Source organism: Theobroma cacao, chromosome 9 (assembly GCF_053813885.1).
Source record: "Theobroma cacao isolate CCN51 chromosome 9, ASM5381388v1, whole genome shotgun sequence".
In the NCBI taxonomy this organism is placed as follows: domain Eukaryota; kingdom Viridiplantae; phylum Streptophyta; class Magnoliopsida; order Malvales; family Malvaceae; genus Theobroma; species Theobroma cacao.
The window spans coordinates 42,145,562-42,165,475 of record NC_142647.1 but is presented as its reverse complement, the minus strand read 5'-3'; the positions used below and the strand labels follow the sequence as shown (position 1 = coordinate 42,165,475).

At 31.8% G+C, this 19,914-nt stretch overlaps 1 protein-coding gene across 1 annotated transcript; it reads left to right on the top strand.

Moving 5' to 3' along the window:
- The first annotated feature begins 9,898 nt into the window (after positions 1-9,898).
- LOC18589927 (BURP domain protein RD22-like) lies at positions 9,899-12,611 on the top strand. Its single transcript, XM_007015120.3, has 3 exons — positions 9,899-10,059; positions 10,777-10,888; positions 11,513-12,611. Exons 1-3 carry the CDS (start codon positions 10,018-10,020, stop codon positions 12,274-12,276), a joined length of 918 nt encoding a protein of 305 aa, XP_007015182.2. The 5' UTR covers positions 9,899-10,017; the 3' UTR covers positions 12,277-12,611.
- Positions 12,612-19,914: the final 7,303 nt, after the last annotated feature.

Below are 19,914 nucleotides of genomic sequence, written 5' to 3'. Positions count from 1 at the left end.
ATACTGTAATTTCATTACCTTTCAGTTCATTTCAACCAAATAAAATCAATCCATATAAATCGAGTAATCAACTTGGCTTATGAATTTTTTAAAACTTTGGCTCGTGCCAAAACTCATACTCAGTGATACCTTGCGCAGGGCATCTAACCAAGTCCGTCAAAGCTGTTAAAATTTTGTATACACTTAAAATATATTTTAGTTTGAGAAAAATACAGCCGTTCCTTGGCGTTGGCTGAGTTCCCCTTCACGTGGTGGTTTGACGTGAAGTGAACCCTAAGCTTTACCTCAGGAGATACCCTACGCGCCTCTCCGTTTGAGGTAAGAATATAATGGAGTTTACCGTGCCCCTCTAATAGGATGGTCCACGGAACCCCTTATGCAGTAAATATTTAATATATAATCCACCAATTAATAAAATTCATTTTAGCATGACATGGCAATTTATCGCAACCTAGCCTCTCAAGGCTGAATACACAGTATAAATAATTCTAACACCAAAATCAGTTTAGCCATTCATGCTCATTTATTATCATAAGCCATTCAATTCAAAACCATAAATTTGCAACACAAACTAGCAGTCTCCAATTACTTAATTTTCAAAACCAATATTTGATTTTTCAGAAAATTTATAAAATCATTTTATAAAATTACAATTTCTCTTAAAACATAGCAATTTACCATTTAAACCCATTTTCCATAAAATCACACAGTTGTATAAAACTACTCTAGATAATTAAGACGATAATAAGTTCACTCACTATTCTAGGAGTCGATGTACTCCCAATCTCAGTCTCCAAGCACAATCTTTGTACTTTTACCAGTGTACTTTGCTCACCACCTATCCACAATGTACAATACATAATTCACCACATCAATGCTTGACCATTATAAAATCAATTCAGACTCGGTATATATGCATGATATGATATACAACTTATCCGACTATCGCTTAAATGCGGTGTTGACCTAATTCGACCTATTATCTCCAATTTAACTCCAAATCAATTCTTCTCACTTTCTATACTCCAATTATAACTAAATTACCTCCATGACTGTGAATGAGATTCAATTTATCAGTCTCGGTAGCAAATTACGAAAATACCCTTAGTGGGTAAAAATCGTATTTTTGCTCCGAAAATTTCCATTATTTTTCTAGGCTCATAATTCATCATTTCTTAACCAATTCTCCTAAAATGAAAATCAAATTTATCCTCACTCAACACATGATAAATTCGGCCATTAATGATTGTGGGAGAAAATAAATTCTTTTCTTGTTGTTTTGTTTCTAAATATGCTAAACTAACTTAAAACACCAACATAACTTAAAATCAAATTAATCTAACAAGTTTCTCTCTCCTAACCCATTTTTTCAGAATTGAATTCATCATAATAACTCAATATTCAACCATGAAAATCAAGAACAAAAACATGGGTAAGCTAGGTATCAAGGAGAACTAAAGAAATTCTAACTTACCTAGCTTGTTTCCTTGATTTCTTCACTATTTCTTTGAATTTTTCACCTAGATTTTCTTGTTTTTCCCTTTGTTCTTCCTTTCTTTCTCTCTCTTCCTTGCTTGGCCGGCCATATGAAGAAAATGGGCTGATTTTATGCCTTTTTAATAAGAAACAATAAAATAATAAAGGTATGACACATGTCATTTTCTTATTGGTCTATTTTTAAAATTTTAAAATTTTAATCCTTTTTATCTCCACCACACAATTAATCAATAGTCAAAATGAGGATAAAGGAAGACCATGTGCTGGAAAAATGTCTTGGTGGTGAAAAATTACAATTTTGCCCCTGGGGTGGCAAAATTATCATTTTACCCTTTTTCTCCAAATTATACCGAAATTAAAATTTTTCACTTCTAAACCTCAAATCTTACTCCAATAAATCAAATTATATTCCAATAAGTCAAATGGGGCCAAAAAACTCTTTTTAAAAATTCTCATTTCGTCCCTAGGTGGAAAATGACCATTTTACCCTTGGATAGCGAAAATTTCGGTTTGTCTTCAAATTGATCCTCGAACTCCGAATCACCATATTAAACCATTCTGAGACTTTAAAATTCTTAATTTCATTGTAAATTCTCTATTTAATCTAGTTCGAGGCTTAAATCAACTTTGTTGTACGTCTAGGTACAATACCGACTTTTGTAAATTTTTCGAGACTCTCTTAGCATGCAAACATGCTATCCATCACATGTATGTCATGACAAATATTTTTATAGAGTCGGGCTTGTCATCTTCTCCCCCACTTGGATCAACCATATGATCATTCTTTATGACTAATTTCGACATCCGGCTAAATATTAATATTTTAATATTATTTCATTAATAAAATATTATTTTATTCTAAAAATTTTATCTTGTCTCCTTGGTACCCAAAATACCTTATTATGCCTCACTTGACTTCCAAATCGCCTTTTATCTTACAATTTCTCCTCCGATAAAATTATTATTATTTTATTATTATTTTTTCACTTGAAAAATATTTTATCTTAAACTACTCCTTTCGTCTTTTATCACTTCTAAACATTTTAATTGACCTCAATTTGCATTCAATCAACTTTATTTATCACCATATCAAAGTATGGGGTATTTCAATAATAATAAAAGAGTCCATCAAATTAATAAGGTAAATAAGCAATCAATCCTTACTATTTATGGGTATTGTAAATACTGGGGTGGGAGGGTAAAAAATACCTGTGCTTGGTGACACTGATGGAGAGTGTTGGAAGATGTGGACAATAACAGTAGAAGATGCAGATATGAGAGAACAAAAGCCGAGCAACTGATTTAAGTAGCAAACTTTTCTTCCATTCTGCTAAAAGAGATTTACATGAGGGAAGAGATTTACAATAAGCTTTAGAAAACAAAATATCCAGTAGCAGTGTTTAGCACTCAAAAGAAGGCAACAATGTCAGCAAATTGTATGCTACTCACGATTTTTTTTGTACTATACCCTATTTTTTCAAATTGTAATTGCACCCCTAAACAAGTACAGAAGCAACAATTTGTAGCCACTAATAATATTGGTTTTATTTTATTTAATTTCACTAAGGAGACAGTTGTTTCTTCTACGTTTACAATCACAGAACTTCTCATATGTTGATTTTATTGGAAGAACTAAACTAGAAAAACAAATGTGAGACTTATGATTGAAATTGTGGTATGTATATAAATACATATTTTACAATTTTTGAGCGTGCATATATATTACATATGTTCCATTTGAATGTAATGCATGGTTCATGAACAACAGAATATTGTTTATTATCTTGAATCCTGTACCATATCAGTAAGATTGTTAAATAAGAACAGGCCAATAACAATAAGGCAGCTGGTTCGATGCTAGACTTAATAAATTTTAGAAGATGTTTAATGGTACTAAGAAACATTTCAAATGAAAACAACTAAATCGAAGCAGAATGCAAGCCATACCACATGTGAGGCGACTTGACTTCCGTTTACAAACCCTCGCATGCCATATATTGGATCCAATATCTGCATCAAGTTTGTCAATTTAACCATGTAAATAAAGTATAGATCCAAGCATGATCCAAACTACCTACAAAAATCTGTTTAGACTGCCGGCCCATTAATATGAATACCATTCACCGTGATGACCTTATAACAGGGGTTGGCCAAAAATAAAGAATCAAATTGCCTCGAAACATTTATTTCTCATTTTAATTAGCAAAAGTCAAAACTACGGTTTATGGAGATTGTAGGCATACCCAATATGTGGCCAGCGGCATGTAGTTGGGGTTTTGGGTAGTCGGCAGTAAGGGTGAACGATGGAGAGAAGAAACAAGAACGTTTTTGAAGGGACGATTGGGGCTAGAAGAGCCCACAAGGGAAGAAAGAAGAAAAAAAAAAGAAAAAGAGGGAGAAGAGAAGGAGAGAAGAAGACGCTAGTCAAGAGAGTTATCGGCTGTAAGGGAGAAAGAGCAGCAAGAGAGAGGGAAGGAAAAGAAAAGAGAAGAAGAAAGGAGGGAATGTCAGTTGGAAGAGAGGTCGGCGGCAAGGGAGAGAAAAGAAAAAAGATCGAGTTTTAGAGAGAGGTTAGAACGTCGAATGGTAGAGAGAGAAAATGAAAGAGGGAAATGAGGGAGAGAGGAGAAAAATTTCATTTTATACTTAGGGTTTCAAGGTTACAAAACGACTTCATTTTGTGACTCACCAAAATCCCTCTATACTCCATAAAACAGCATCGTTTTAGGCTTTTGGCTGAACTAAGCACCGGACATGGGATTTTTAGGAGCTGATCGTGGGTTAAAAAAGTTTAGGAGGGTGGTAGAATTGGTTAAAGTTTATTTCATTTAACATGTGGTCAGAGGTTCAAGTCTTCACAATGACACAAATGTGAATATTTTAATTTTTATTAATAAATTCATTTTTTTAATATTACTCAGTATAAACTTAATGTTATATTACTAAATTTATTGTATACATATATTTATGATACAAATTATATGTTATAGTTTGATATATTACAAATTATCAATATAATTTTATAAAAAGTATGATAATATATAACTAATAAAATTAATAACTGTAATCATATAAATAAAATTTAGTAGAAGCTTACATATAAAATATATTAATATATATATGTTGGATATTTTAATATCTCATATACATACATATTAATACAATAGATTATATATATATATATTTTTTTGTGAATAATGCATACATATATATATATTAACTTAATTATAAAGTTATATAAAGTTGTATGTAAATATAAATGTATTAACTCATATGCATGTATGTAAACATATATATTAACTCATATACATAAAGTTGTATGCGTACATATATATATATATATGTATGTAAATATACACATACATATATATATATATATTAACTTCATTATAAAGTTATATAAAGTTGTATGTAAACATATATATTAACTCATGCACATAAAGTTGTATGCATACATATATGTATGTAAACATATACATACATATATATATATATATTAACTTAGTTATAAAGTTATATAAAGTTGTATGTAAACATATTTGTATTAACTCATATACATGTATGTAAACATATATATTAACTCATATACATAAAGTTGTATGCATATATATGTATGTAAACATATACATACATTTATATATTAACTTAATTATAAAGTTATATCAATTAAAGTGTCACGACCCGGAACACCCATCGGGCCCATGACAACTGCCGCGACGTCTCGATAGGCACTCATTACCCGTAATGCCGATCGGAACCCCGCAAGGCTTAGCATCAGCTTTCGCATCTCCCCGGTGAGTGACAGTTATTAAATCTCGCATATCAAGAAATCATAAGTCGTTTCCAAATCAAAATAATATAATATTATTTTCTGGCTCATTGGGGTATTTTCGTTATTTTTTTTCGAAAATACCAAAACCCGCCAAAAACATGGTGTGTGGGTGAAAAACACATGTTTCATAATTAAAAGTAAATTTAGATGTCTAAAATAATTATTTGAAATGAAATTATAATTGTTTGAATAAAATAATAATATTCAATAAAATATTCCGTTTTCTAAATAAAAAAATAATATTTATAGAGAAATCCGTAATTTAATTTCTGTAGTGTAAAAGCTAAATATATTCATACGTACTTTAAAGCAGATAGCTGAAGTAGAAAATTACTTTTACAATGACATGTGGGCCCCCAACTAACCAATAAGGTGCCAGTACGTGAATATACAATTTTGTCGATACAAGGCAAACTGAAGTCCTTGATGCAATTGGCTATCTACTAGCTATCCCTAGCCTAAAATATGAGAATTGAGGGTGGTGAGATTATAAAATCCCAGTGAGTAAACAATTACCATAAAAAACATCTAAAGCCGAGTAGATGGAGACAATATAAAAACATTATATTTCAATAATGTTCATAACGCAAAATTCGTTTCAATCTATACCAAACAATTTCTTTCCGTCAAAATTTTCCAACTTATGAATTTCTTAAACTTGGCCCTTGCCAAAATCATTCTCGCGGGTACCTTCGTCAAGGTATCCCATTGAGACCGCCAAGATTGTTAAATGTCCCATACCCATAAACATGTTTTCACATCTGACACACAGCCGTTCCTTGGCGTTAGCTGAGTCTCACTCTCACGTGGTGGTCCGAACGTGAGGTGCACTCAAATCTTACCTCAGGAGATACTTCATCCAACATCTCCCCCCGGAGGTAGTTATATAATTGGGTTACCGTGCCCCTCTCATAGGCAGTCCACGAAAACCCCTACCACTGCAGTAACTGTTTAATATACCACCAGACCCATAAAATTTTCAGTAGCATAATATGGTGAATAAAATTTAATCCAGTCTATCGAGACCAATCCAAAACTGTTCATATATTTCATGCCAATACCAAAAATTTAGCCATCATGCTACTATAGTGTCATAAGCCACAATTTCAATAACATATAAAATCATAAATTCAACACAGTCTCCATATACTCAATTTTCTCAAAACAATATTTGATTTCAAAACCAGTATAAATCTCATTTTTATAAAAAAAATATTTTAATTGGAAAACATAATATTTTATAATTTAAACTCACCATTCAATAAAAGCATCAAACAAGTGTAATTACTCTAGATATTTAAGACGATAAATTGTCCACTCACAGTTCTAGGAGTCGATGTACTCCTAATCCCAGTATTCAAGCACAATCTCTGTACTTTTATTAGTGTAATTTGCTCACCACCTATCCACAATATACAATACATAATTCACCACATTAATGCTTGACCATTATAAAATCAATTCAGGCTCGGTGTATATACATGATATGAAATGAAAAATGCACGGGTAGCCATCTAGACCCGGTATTGGCCTAAGTCGATTTTTCATCCGATAAATTGGCCAATGCGTCCAATTTCAGTCCAACTTGCTCCATTTCTTTTCCAATCCCTCAACTCACCAAACACAACTAATTAACACACAATTAGGCAAATTTATCTTCACTTTTCTTCTTGAAACTTTCGGCCAACAATGGTACACTAACTCCGTGATTTTTCCTACTTAATTTTCTCTCCATAATTCATTAATTCCTACATCAAAAACTATTATTTCTTAATCAAATCACCTAGAATAACATCCCATTCTTCCTCATTATTCACTTAGAGAATTCGGCTATTGATGGGCACCAAACCTTTGGTGGTTTTCTTCACTTGTTTTCATGCTATACATCATTAATCACTTAAAAATACTAACATACCTAAAAATCAAACCAATCCAAGATCATTCTCTCTCCATACTCATTTTGACCAGCCATGAATTCACCATGAAAGAATGCTTTTCAACATGGAAATTAAGGGAAAATGCACAGGACAAATAGTTCATAAACTAAAATTAAGAAATTTTACCTTTTTCCACTTGATTTCCTTGAAAATCCATACTTTTCTCTTGAATTTCTTTTCACCTTGGGTTTGTTCTTCCTTTCCCCTTTGTTTTCTTGCTATGGCTGGCCATAAAGAAGAGAAAATGGTGGTGTGGGCTGATTTTTATAGTTAAATAATATAATAATTTAAACTTGCCACATGGCATGCCATGATTGGTCTATTTTTTAAATTCTTATCTTTTAAGCTTTAAATCTCCACCACACATTATTCAAGGGTCAAAAATGATGATGGGTGAAGACCTTGTGCTGGAAAAATGTTCTGGGGTGCAAAATTACCATTTTGCCCTCGAGTGGCAAAATTACCATTTCGCCCCTATACTCCAAATTATACCGGAATTAAATTTTTTTCACTTTTAAACCTCAAATCATACACCAATAAGTCAAATGGGGCCAAAAAATCTTTTCAAAAAATTTCCAATTTGTTCCCAAGTGGCAAATGACCATTTTGCCACTAGATAGTAAAAATTTCGGTTTGACTCCAAATTGATCATCGAACTCCGAATTACCATCTTGAGTCATCCCTGAGCTGTGAAACTCTTAATTTCACCTTAAAATTCCTATTTGAACTAGTTCGAGGCTTAATCGACTTAATGTTACCATTAGGGGTAATATCGTCTTTTAACGGTTTCTCGAACTTCCTAAAAATGCAAACATTCTATTGAGCATGTAAATGACGTCGTAATTATTTTATAGAACAAGATTTGACATAAATAATATAACCTGTACTTTCATATTAATACAATAGGTTATACATATAGATTTTTTTTGTGAATACAGCAGGTTTATCTATATATATATATATATATATATATATATATTCTATAGGTATGATTCTAATTTGTACACATAGATATAATAAATTAATATATTTTAAATATATTATATTAATACGTTTATTATAAATATATCTTACTAATTTATATATATTAACTAATTACAATTAAAACGTACATAAAGTATTATTATTTTTTGTTTAATTGATTATTATATCATATCATGTATTTTTATAAATTTAACAAATTTATTTTGTTCTTTTTATAAATTTTTTAATGTTATTAAATTAATGAATTTGAAATTTTTAATTTATAATGTATGATTGAATAAAGTTTTAAAAAAATTTACAAAATTAATCAAAGGAAAACATACTTAAACTTTTAAATATTACACTTTCAATATGTATGTATTTTCTTTTATTAATATCTATTTTTATAAAAGATTAATAAAATTTATAAAAAGTCTAAAATATTTTAAGGAAAAAATTAAAATATTACTATTACCAACGAAATTTTTCGTCAGAAAATTCCGTTGGAAACTTTGCCGGTCTCATTAATTTTTTGACTCCTTAAGCTTTCCGACGGATTTCGGCTGGAAATCCGTTGGAAATTCGATCAGAAATGGTGGTGGCTGAAATTTTTTTGATTGGAAAATATTTTTCCAACGGAAATTTTCGATGGATCCGTTGGAAAAATTAGTTGAATTTTTTGTTCAATTTCCGTTGGAAATCCGTTGGAAAGCTTTCAAATTTTTTTTGTTCTTCAAATTTCCAACGGAAAATTTTTCGTTGGAAAATTCTGTTGCAAATCCGTTGGAAATTCCATTCGAAAATTTGGTGGGAGAATTTCTTTTTGTTGCTAACAAATTTTTCAATGGAATTCCAATAGAAATATTCCGTTGGAAAATTTCTATTGAAAATCCGTAGGAAATTCGTCGGAAAAATGAGTTTAGTTTTTGTTCAAATTCCGTTGGAAATCTGTTGGAAAGCTTTCAAAATTTTTTTCCTTCAAATTTCCAACGGATTTCCAACGGAAATTTTTCCGTTGGAAAATTCTGTTGGAAAATTTGGATGGAGAATTTTTTTGGGGGCTAACAAATTTTCCAATGAATTTCCAACGGAAATTTTTTATTGGAAATCTGTCGAAAAAATTAGTATAACTTTTTGTTCAAATTCAGTTAGAAATCCATTGCAAAGCTTTCAAAATTTTTTTTGTTCTTGAAATTTCTAACGGAAAATTTTCCGTTGGAAATTCGTTGGAAAATTTGGTCCGATTTTTTTTGGCGCTAACAAATTTTCCAACGAAAATTTTCTGTCGGAAATAATAGTAAAAATTTTGGATTGATATCCGTTGAAAATTTCCAATGGAATTTTTTCTGTGGGAAAAACTATTTTTTTTTGTAGTGATTCTCTCCAAAATGCAAATTGTATGTTGTCATTTTACGTCTAATAACAGACCTTAAGTGTGACGCTACTAATAACATTAATTTTAGATGCCAAACCTGTCATTCTCTCTGAAATGCAAATTGTATGTTGTCATTTTTTGTCTAATAATAGACCTTAGTTCGTACCTCTGCTATCAACTACTTTGCTTCTCTCTTATCACATCAATTGTTTTCTTGCTACCTCTGCTTGCAAGGGCATGTATTTGACAAACTCCATTACCTCTCTCTATTTCATTACTAAAACTTACGCTATCAATGCAAGCCGCCATGCTGCATTTTTACATCTATATATAGAGGTGGCTGCACACACTTTAATTGCATCCCCAACTCTAAATTTCAATCACACTTTTCTGCTGTTCTATAGCTAGCTTCAATGGAGTTTCGTTTCCTTCCTATCTTCGCTTTATCGCTAGTCGTGAGTATTAAGTTCTTATGATTATTCAATAAGCTAACTATTGTTTACATCCGGTTTATTTTGTTAATTTTTGGCGTAAATTCTATTTACATCTTTTACAGTTTCAATTTTTTATATAATATTTTGTGATTAAGTTATGTTTTCACAAAAAGTTTTACTTTTAATTTCACTTAATAAAATTATCAAAATACACTCAGATCAAAAACATTTAATATTTATTTTAAAGATATTTTTATAATTTTATTAAATAAAATGAATGATATAATCTTTTATGAAAATGGAACTTAAAAAAGTTAAAATTACAAGAGATAAATATTTACCCTCCCTTTTGCTACAAGGGGGAGTTGTTACGGCCAGGACCCTCTATGCATAGACCCCACATCATCCTTATTATATATAAAAGTAAAACTATAGATATGTTTTTCTTCATCCATAAAAAGTGAACTTTTTATTTTTTAATTTATTCATAAATATTAATATTTTATTTTATTTTATATTTGAGAAGTTTAAAATTGAAGAAGAGAAAAATTATATTATTTACTTTATTATGCGAACGTATTTTTTTCTCTTCACTTCTAAAAATAAACTGTATTGATAAAATTAATAATCAACTGACAGATAAGCTTTCTTACATTTTGCTATTGTTACTCAACATTGTTTGCTTATTTCTTTGGGTAAGATAAGCTAATTAATGGCAATTTGTCAACTTTTTGGCAGCTTGCACTTGCAGTAAGCCATGCTGCTCTACCTGCAGAGATGTACTGGAGGTCTGTGTTCCCAAACACTGCAATGCCAAAAGCCTTGCGAAATCTTTTACAGCCGGCTGCTGGTTTGTTTTGCAACCCTTTCTTTGAAAATTGTTTGTCTCATAGAACGGTGTAGACATACTATTCAAGTAAGCCTTGTCATGCTTATCTCCCTACCCTGTCGGATGGAGATATTTTTTAACAAGAAAGTGGGTTTACTGTGTTTGACTTTGACCAATTAGGTCCTTACATACATGATGTTAGTGCTTTTTCTTGGACTTTGACGATGCTAGTATATTTTTAGTGTGAGAGGGTCTATAAATTCAAAAAATCATATCTATTTGAAGAGCATTTCTTTCAAACCATGCTTGATATAGAAATAAATGTTTTTTATACTAGTATGAGTACAAGGATATTATTGTTACAAAAAAAAAAAAGAGAAATAAACAATTTAAACTTTATTTTACAATTTGACAGGAAAGTGGGTTTACCGAGTTTGCGTCTTAATGCATTTGGTCCCAACAAATTCTTATTGTTACGAAAGTTTGGGTAAACTCGAGTTAAGTAGGATTAAATCTAAATCAAGTTCTTTATTTTCCTTTAAATTATTCTATGCTTCTTCTAATATATAATTAACGGTTGAAGTGCTTAAAATTTCTTTTCTTTTAGGATCTTGATTTTATTTTATTTTTATAAATCAAATTCAGTAAACAAGAACATGTTGACTGACATGGCTAAAAGCAAGGATAAAATGGTCGACGCCTTCGGAAATTATGGCTATTCAAATCCAAGCAAGGAATTTCCAGATGGAAACACCCCAACCAACAATGATGTCTACTTTTTTGAGAGCGAGCTGCATCCTGGCAGGAAGATGAAGTTAAAGGAGCTAGCCAAAAAAGTGAGCAAAGCAACATTTGTACCTCGTCCAGTTGCAGAGTCAATCCCCTTTTCCATCCAAAAGTTTCCAGAAATCTTGAAATATTTTTCACTGGAAGCAAAATCAGCAGAAGCCAACTTACTCAAACAAACAGTTGAGAATTGTGAAAGACCAGCAATTGATGGAGAAGAAAAATATTGTGCTGCATCTTTGGAGTCCTTCATCGATTCGGGTGTTTCCAAGTTTGGAAAAAACATCCAGCTTCTGTCAAATGAGCTGGAAAAAGAAACAGGGAACCAAGAGTTTACTATTGGTCAGGGAGTGAAAATGATGGGGGAATCAGAGATAGTTTGCCATAAGATGAAATATGCATATGCTGTGTTTTTATGCCATTCAATTGATGAAACAGCTGTTTATACGGTTCCATTAGTTGGGGCCGATGGAACAAGAGCTAGAGCATTGGCTGTTTGCCACAAAGATACATCAGCTTGGAACCCCAAGCACCTGGCTTTCCACATTCTTAAAGTTAAGCCAGGAACTGTCCCCATTTGCCATTTCCTAGCCAGAGAAACCCTTGTCTGGGTTCCCAACTAAAATTGCTAGGACATCTGCAAAAAAAATCTCTTATATTGCTGTATAATTAGTGGAGAGTGTTAATGTTTGATGTTAAATAAGTTGAACTCTCGCCTAGTATTCAGTATTCTGCATTTCTATACCTCAACCACTTTTCGATTTGGTGGGTAGGCCTCTCATCATGTGGTTAAGCCTGGTTCAGCCCAAGCTACTCCTACTTCTCATCTCCATCCTCCAAATTTCCCCATGACCAAAAACAGAAAAGAGATGAGACTATTAATTCTTGCGATGCTTTCTTATTTGCCCATATGTTCCTGAATGTTTTAATGAAGTTATTGATATTTTGTCTGCTATTACTTCTCTTGTGTATATGTGCTCAATGTTCTGATGAAGTTATTGACATTTCATAAGGAAAATAAAGTAATTGAATGTTGGATAGACTTTGGTTTGTAAATGCTATAGTTGTGCATACAAGAAATTTCCACGGGTTTGAGAAATTATACACAATAGCTCTCCATGGATAAAGCATAATTATTGTTGCAGTACGATGAAATCCATATTCATATTTATCATGGATATATATATTAAAAAGTAAATCTAGAATTTATTTGTAGCTAGCTCCAATCGATATTAAGAATCATGATTAACTTCCCATCAACCAATTTTTGTATCTAGCCAAAAAGAGGCTATACATTAATAGAATGGAAATTATACAACGCTGAGAAAACCCAAATTTACAAAGAAAAACAATTTAACAAGAGAAAAGCACATATAAAATCTTGATAAGTATAATAATAACCAAAAAAAAAAACCCTAAGAGTAATAAAACAGAACATGTTTAAGATCTCCTTAAAAGGTAAAAGTTGTAAAGGATACAAGCAAAGCATAGCAGCAGCATGTTAAGGATATAAGCAAAGTGATGCAGACCATGCTGCTGATAAAAAGACTAGTTGAGATATGCAGAAAAAAAACACTATAAAGACAGGTGAAAGGATAATAAAAGGATATTCCGAGATGTCACTCAATCAGAGCTGACGGAAGCCACTCAACGTCACTAATGCAGATCCACTCAATGCAACCGGAATTACTCATCTCCAAGCAAGAACACTTGCAATTCAGGTTTTTTTTTTTTTTTTTTCAAATTTGCCTCTTTCATTTCATAGATCACATATATATATGAGCTCACAGCCAAAATTACACTAATGGAAATGACATTTTCCAAGAATCTAAGGTGATTTTCCAAAAGTCCTCATAAATTCTAATTCTATTAATAGATTCAATAATTTCTAACCTTTAAGAGGCTTATTTAATATGGACTATAAATAACTGGTTTGAATGATGGTCAACTATGCTCTTACATCACTCCAAAGCGCGCCGCCAAGCAGTTTGAGTTCATTAGCTGAAATCCAAGTATCTTCACTACCAGGCTTTCCTTCCCAATGGACCAAATATTGGGTGTAAGTTTCTCTTCTTGTTGTAATGCTACGAATATTCAAGACATCAATCTCTCTCGATTATGACTTGTAGAGTCTCTAATTCACTGAGTTGTGGAGTAACTTGATCTTCGCTCTCGTAGAACGCGTACAAGTCACTAACATTTAACACCTTTTGGTAATTCTAAACGATAAGCATTAGGACCAAGCGTTTTAATTATATGACATGGACCAATTTTCCTTTGCTTGAGCTTGTTACAAGTTCCTTTAGGAAATCTTTCTCAAATAAACCATCACCAGATCGCCTTCTTCGAACTCTTTGCTTCTTTTGTGGGCATCAACTTTGGGTTTGTAAAGTAGAGAAGACTTCTTCCAGTGCTCATGACCTTAATCATGAATTTCCTTAATGTGGACAGCAAATTCATCTGCTTCCATACTGGCTCTGGCTTCATTAGTCAAATAAACAAGATCAAGAACTTGTCGAGGGTTGCTCCCATAATTAATTTCAAAGGGAGTTTTATTCGTAGAATGATTGAGAGAGCCCTTATAAGCAAATTCAGCTCTAGGAATGACAAATTCCAATTTTCTAGGATGACCAACAACTAGACTTCACAGCGAATTACCTAGAGATCGATTCACCACTTCAGTCTGCCCATCTATTTGAGGATGTTAGGCACTAGAAAATTGTAACTGAGTCCCTAATTACTTCCATAGTGTCTTTCAGAAATGACTCATAAACTTCACATCTTGATCTAATGTAATAGATTTTAGAATTTCATGTAATTGGACCACTTCTTGAAAGAACAAGGTAGCCACATGAGACATATTACGAAATATACAGGTATCCTCAAATCAAGGAGCAGAATATTTTCATTATTTCAGTAGCAATATTCTCTATATTTCAAGCAATAATATTTGGCAAATTTTTAAAATTTTTCCATATTTATTTTCAGCATATTCTTAGGGATTTTAGTAGATATTTAGGAGTGAAAGAATTTTTACAAATTCTATTTATATGTCTCTATCTTGTTAACGAAAATAGGGTTTTTATTTTATTCTAAAACGGATCTATTGGTATTTTCTACATGGTATAAGAGTTAAGTTGTTCTCTCTTGTGAACATTTTTTTTTTTCAATGGCAAAAAAACCAAGAGAAGCACAAGCAAAATCCTCTACCAAAAATCATAAATGCCAAACCACTCCACTATCATCTAAGTAATTTTGATAGACTAGGTGATTTGTTAATATCCCATACATTAGAGGGGTCTAACCACTCAACATGGAGGAGAGCTTTTGTCAATGCTCTGCAATTGAAATAGAAGGTGGTGTTCATGGATGGAAAATTACCAAAACTAGAAGGAGATCTAGAAAATGATGATTAGCTGACTTGTAATGCTATAGTAGTAGCAGGTTTGTTAAGCTCACTCAAAGAGAGGTTACAAATAAGGTTGCATATTATGAAATTACTTATGACATTGGGAGATATTTGGAAGAAAGGTTTTCACAAGAAAGTGGACCTCATATTCAAGAACTGAAAGAGAAATAGTCAATACTAGACAAGGTGAATTAACAATCTAAGCTTACTATACAAAAATGAAGGGACTTTGGGGTCAACTTGAAAGTATTTCCAAGTCTCATGGATGATGATGTGGGAGTTGTACGTGTGGATTCTTGGTTAGGGAAAAAAAAAAAGAAAAATTGCCTTAGATTCTAATGGGATTGAATGATCCTTATACTATTTTAAGGTTGACTATTCTCTGTAAAGATCCATTACCATCTTTAACAACTACTTATTCTTTATTGAGTTCAGAAGAGGTGACAATGTCAAGGACAATTATGGAGGTAGCAGCATTCAAATTATATGCTATAGAGAGGAATCGATATCCAAATAAAAGGCCAAAATGTGAATATTGTAAGAAAATAGGTAACATAAGAGAAAACTATTTTGAGATTGTAGGATATCCACCAATTTAGCAAGAGAAGTAAAATAGCTTCCAAGCATAGACAACCATCAGTATAGTAATCACAAAAACCAAAAGAAAGGAGGTGCATTCCCAAAAACAAGCAAATCAATAGCAAATTATTCTAAATCTAACAAGGTTGTCTCAAACTCAGTTTGATCAACTAATGGCAATACTTGACAAAGATAATGAGGAACTTTCACTGTCAACTTTGTCGATAAAATTTCTTGTTCCCAAAATTAGATTCTGGATAGTGGAGCATCTGACTATGTTGTATCATATTCAAAGCTGTTAAAATGAAAAAATCTTGAAAACTCTATTATGCAAGTTGCACTACTAGATGGAAGAAAGTCACAAGTGGATTGTGTTGGAGATATTTAACTAAATCCCAATATTATTTTCAAGAATGTTCTTTTCTTACCAAATTTCACCTGTAATTTAGCTTCAATTAGTAGAATTACTTGAGATTTAAATTGTTCAGTAACATTTTTCCCAAAGGATGTATTTTACAAGACCTTGTCACCAAAAAGGTGATTAGAGTGGGTGGAATGGAAATAGGGCTTTACTATTTTGAAGAAAGAAAAAAGATTTGGGCAAATACTGTGAGATTGAAGAATCAACCAGAATTGCTACATAGAAGGTTAAGACATATCATATTTTAAAGATTGAAAGGTTTATTTGATGCTTCATTTGAGAATAGAAGTCTTTTTTCCATGTGATGCATGTCATAAGGCTAGACAAACTCAATTATCATTTCCTAATAGTAGAAATAAATCAAGAAACTTATTTGAATTAGTCCATGTTGATACTTGGGGACCATATGAGACTAGCACATATATTGGAGCTAACTATTTTCTTACTGTTGTTGATGATTGTTCAAAAGGTACTTGGGTTTATTTAATGAAAACTAAAAGTGAAGCTCCATTTTTGTTTGATCAAATTTTGAAAATAGTGCAAACTCAGTTTGGTATGCAAGTGAAATTAGCTCAATTAGATAATGCTCGGGAGATCAAATATGGAGATTTCAAGATATGTCTTCTAGAAAAAGGAATTCTACATCAAACTAGCTACACACTCGCACACCTCAACACAATGGGGTAGTAGAAAGAAAACATAGGTATATATTGGAAGTTGTATGGAACACTTCATTTTTAGGCCAATCTACCTTTAAGATATTGGGGAAAATGTGTAATAACAATAGCATACTTGATAAATATCCTACCCACACCAATACTAGATGGAAAATCCCCATATGAGTTTTTATTGAAAGAAAAACCCTCATATGATCATCCTAGAGTAAGATATTGGGGCAAATGTGTAATAACAGTAGCATACTTGATAAATATCCTATCCACACCAATACTTGATGAAAAATCCCTATAGGAGTTTTTATTTAAAGAAAAACTCTCATATGATCATCTTAGAGTGTTTAGATGTTTATGCTATGTCTATGTTAAACTTAAGCCAAATGATAAGTTTGCTGCAAGATCCAAAAAATGTGTATTCATAGGATATGTTTCGAAAAAAAAAAGGCTATAAGGTAATGGAACTCAATACTAGAAAGTTCTTTGAATCTTGAGACGTCATATTTTATGACGGTTTTTTCCTTTTAAAATTGTATAGCCTTCATAAATAGTAGAAATGCAATCATTGACAATCGTGATTCAACCTGAAGAAGCAATACATGCTCAAAATCAACTAGAAAATATAGGAGACTCAATCGGTAAAGAGGAAGAGGACATGAGAGAATTTGACATTGAAACAAAAAATGAAGCAATTGAAAAAGAAATGATAGTTGAGAACTCAAGGCCACAAAGGGAAAGAAGAATGCCACAAAGATTTGAAGATTATGCAATGACTTGCAAGAGTATTATAGACCCCCCCCCCCCCCCCCCCCCTCAAACCAAGTTTTTCACTCCTATCAACCGATTGTATGGCAAGGATTCTCAAAATTCATTTGTTAGCTTTATTCTTCTTTTGACATGACAAAATTAATTGAACTTAATAAGCTTTGAAAGTGAATGAAAGACATTTTTGAATATGAAGAAAATCCTCAAAAGAGTGTTAAAGTTGAACTTAAAATAAAGATATATTAAAATGCTTTGATTGTTTGAACATGTTTTCAATATGAATGATTATGCTCTTTAACTTAAAGAAATATCTCTTTATTTTCTCAAAGATCTCTAGTTTTCAAAATTCAATGTGTCAACCTAAGAATCAGGTTCTCAAAAGAAATGACTTGATTCTTAAATGAAAGTAAGCCAATTCTCAAGCAAAAATTAATACTAAAGAATCGATTTTAAGAAAAGAAGAAGTCAGTTCTTGAAAGATAAAAGCTTCAGGATTTGTGAAGAATCGATACCTCAGAGATAAAGAATCAATTCTGGAGAGATAGAATGTAGAAGGAGAAAAGCAAAGAAGAAGGAATCGATACTACATGTATAAGATGTCGATTTTTAAAGCACCAAAAATACAACTAAGAAACTTGGTGACCAAGAAAGACATGGCACATTTGGACAGAAGTCGAGTGGCAAAAATCAACCTTAAATTCAAATTTTGGCACCAAAACAGACACCTTGAGGTAAAAAAATCGATTCTCAAAGATTGCAGCGATGTCACTTTTGAACCTAGTTGTAGAAGAAGCAACACCTCAAAATCGAAGAACCGATTCTCCAAAGATAGAAAACAACGCCTCAATGCAAGCCGCCATGTTGCATTTTACATCTATGTACAAAGGTGGCTACACACACTTTAATTAGATCCCCAACTTTAAATTTCAATTGCACTTTTTGCTGTTTTATAGCTAGCTTCAATGGAGTTTCGTTTCCTTCCTATCTTCAGTACAATGTTCGTTATGAGTATTAAGTTGTTATGTTTATTAGCTTGAATAGCAAGTCTTTAGATGCTAGGGTGAAGGCCTTGCACAAGAGGAACAATATATTATCGCAAAGACTTAGTCTCTTTTTTTTCAACCATTGTCTAGTTGTGAGTTGAAGCTTGTAAATTCTTCCTCTGAAGTCTTCGAAAAGTTTTCTCGATTTCTAATTCAAATGGAATAATTTTCAAATTTCTAACTCTTTGCCTATAACAACCAAATAATACTTGAAAATAAAGAAAAAAAAGTTTGAATTAAGACTAAAATTGCTTTATTAATATTAACAAAAATTATTAAAACAATCTCTAACAACGGCACCAAAAACTTATTATTGAATTTACATGTAAATTCAAAGAACTAAAATTTTGCTAAGTACTAAAATTAACACAATTTAAGCTTACCCAAACACACGGTTTAAATTTAAGGAATAATATTAAAAAACTAAAACTAGTAAAAAGAATGACAATTAAAGCTTAAGAAATCAATCAAGAAAAACCTAGAATTACAATCTCCCTTTAACACTTCATTTGAATCTCTTCTACTCTCTCTTAACTTACTAAATGGGCTGAGTTGTTAACCTAGAGTTCTAATTTATTTATAAGTTTCTTCCGATGTTCTTATAAAAAATCTCTCTCAACCAATTCAATATATTCCCATGATAATTGATTTAAAGATAGACTTATTTAGCTTGTACTCTAATATAGCTACATATGACATGTAAGTATATTCCTATCTTACATGCAAAACAAATCAATCAATCAACTAATTGAATTTGAACATATGTTATTTCATCCAAGGCTTACACTAAACTCCATTTCTCAAGTTGCATTTAGGTTACCCTGTTAATCTAATTGATGGTCAGTTAATCAGATGCATTAAATACATGATTGAAATAAACAACTCAAATATCATCAATCATAACAAAGAAAGAATATTAAAAATCCAAACTATATGTTGGGTTCAATTGCAATTCTAGATAAATAAATTTAGCTCATCCTCAGCATTGAGAACATAATCCTAGGAAGTTTAATTATCAATAACAATACAAGAAAAACTAAGAAGAAACAAAGAAGAAAAAAAACTAGAGATTTTTTGGATCTTCAATCTTCTAAATCTTTCTTGCCTTCTTGCTTGCTTCATGGCTACTTTTTCTTCAAAGAAAACCCAGCTTAAGCATGACTTTTATTTGCTCCAAAGGTGCCTTTAAATAGCCTTCAAAAAACCATTCTTCAGATCAAATTTGGAAGAGATCCTATAAAGATATCTTGTCGACGTTGCAGCCTCCATTTTTTGCCACTGTGGCACCTGAATCTTGGATCCCTAGCACTGTGGCCTTGCTTCTCTAGCATGGCGATGCCTTGCTTGTTGCCTCAAGTATGGGTGCTCATCCT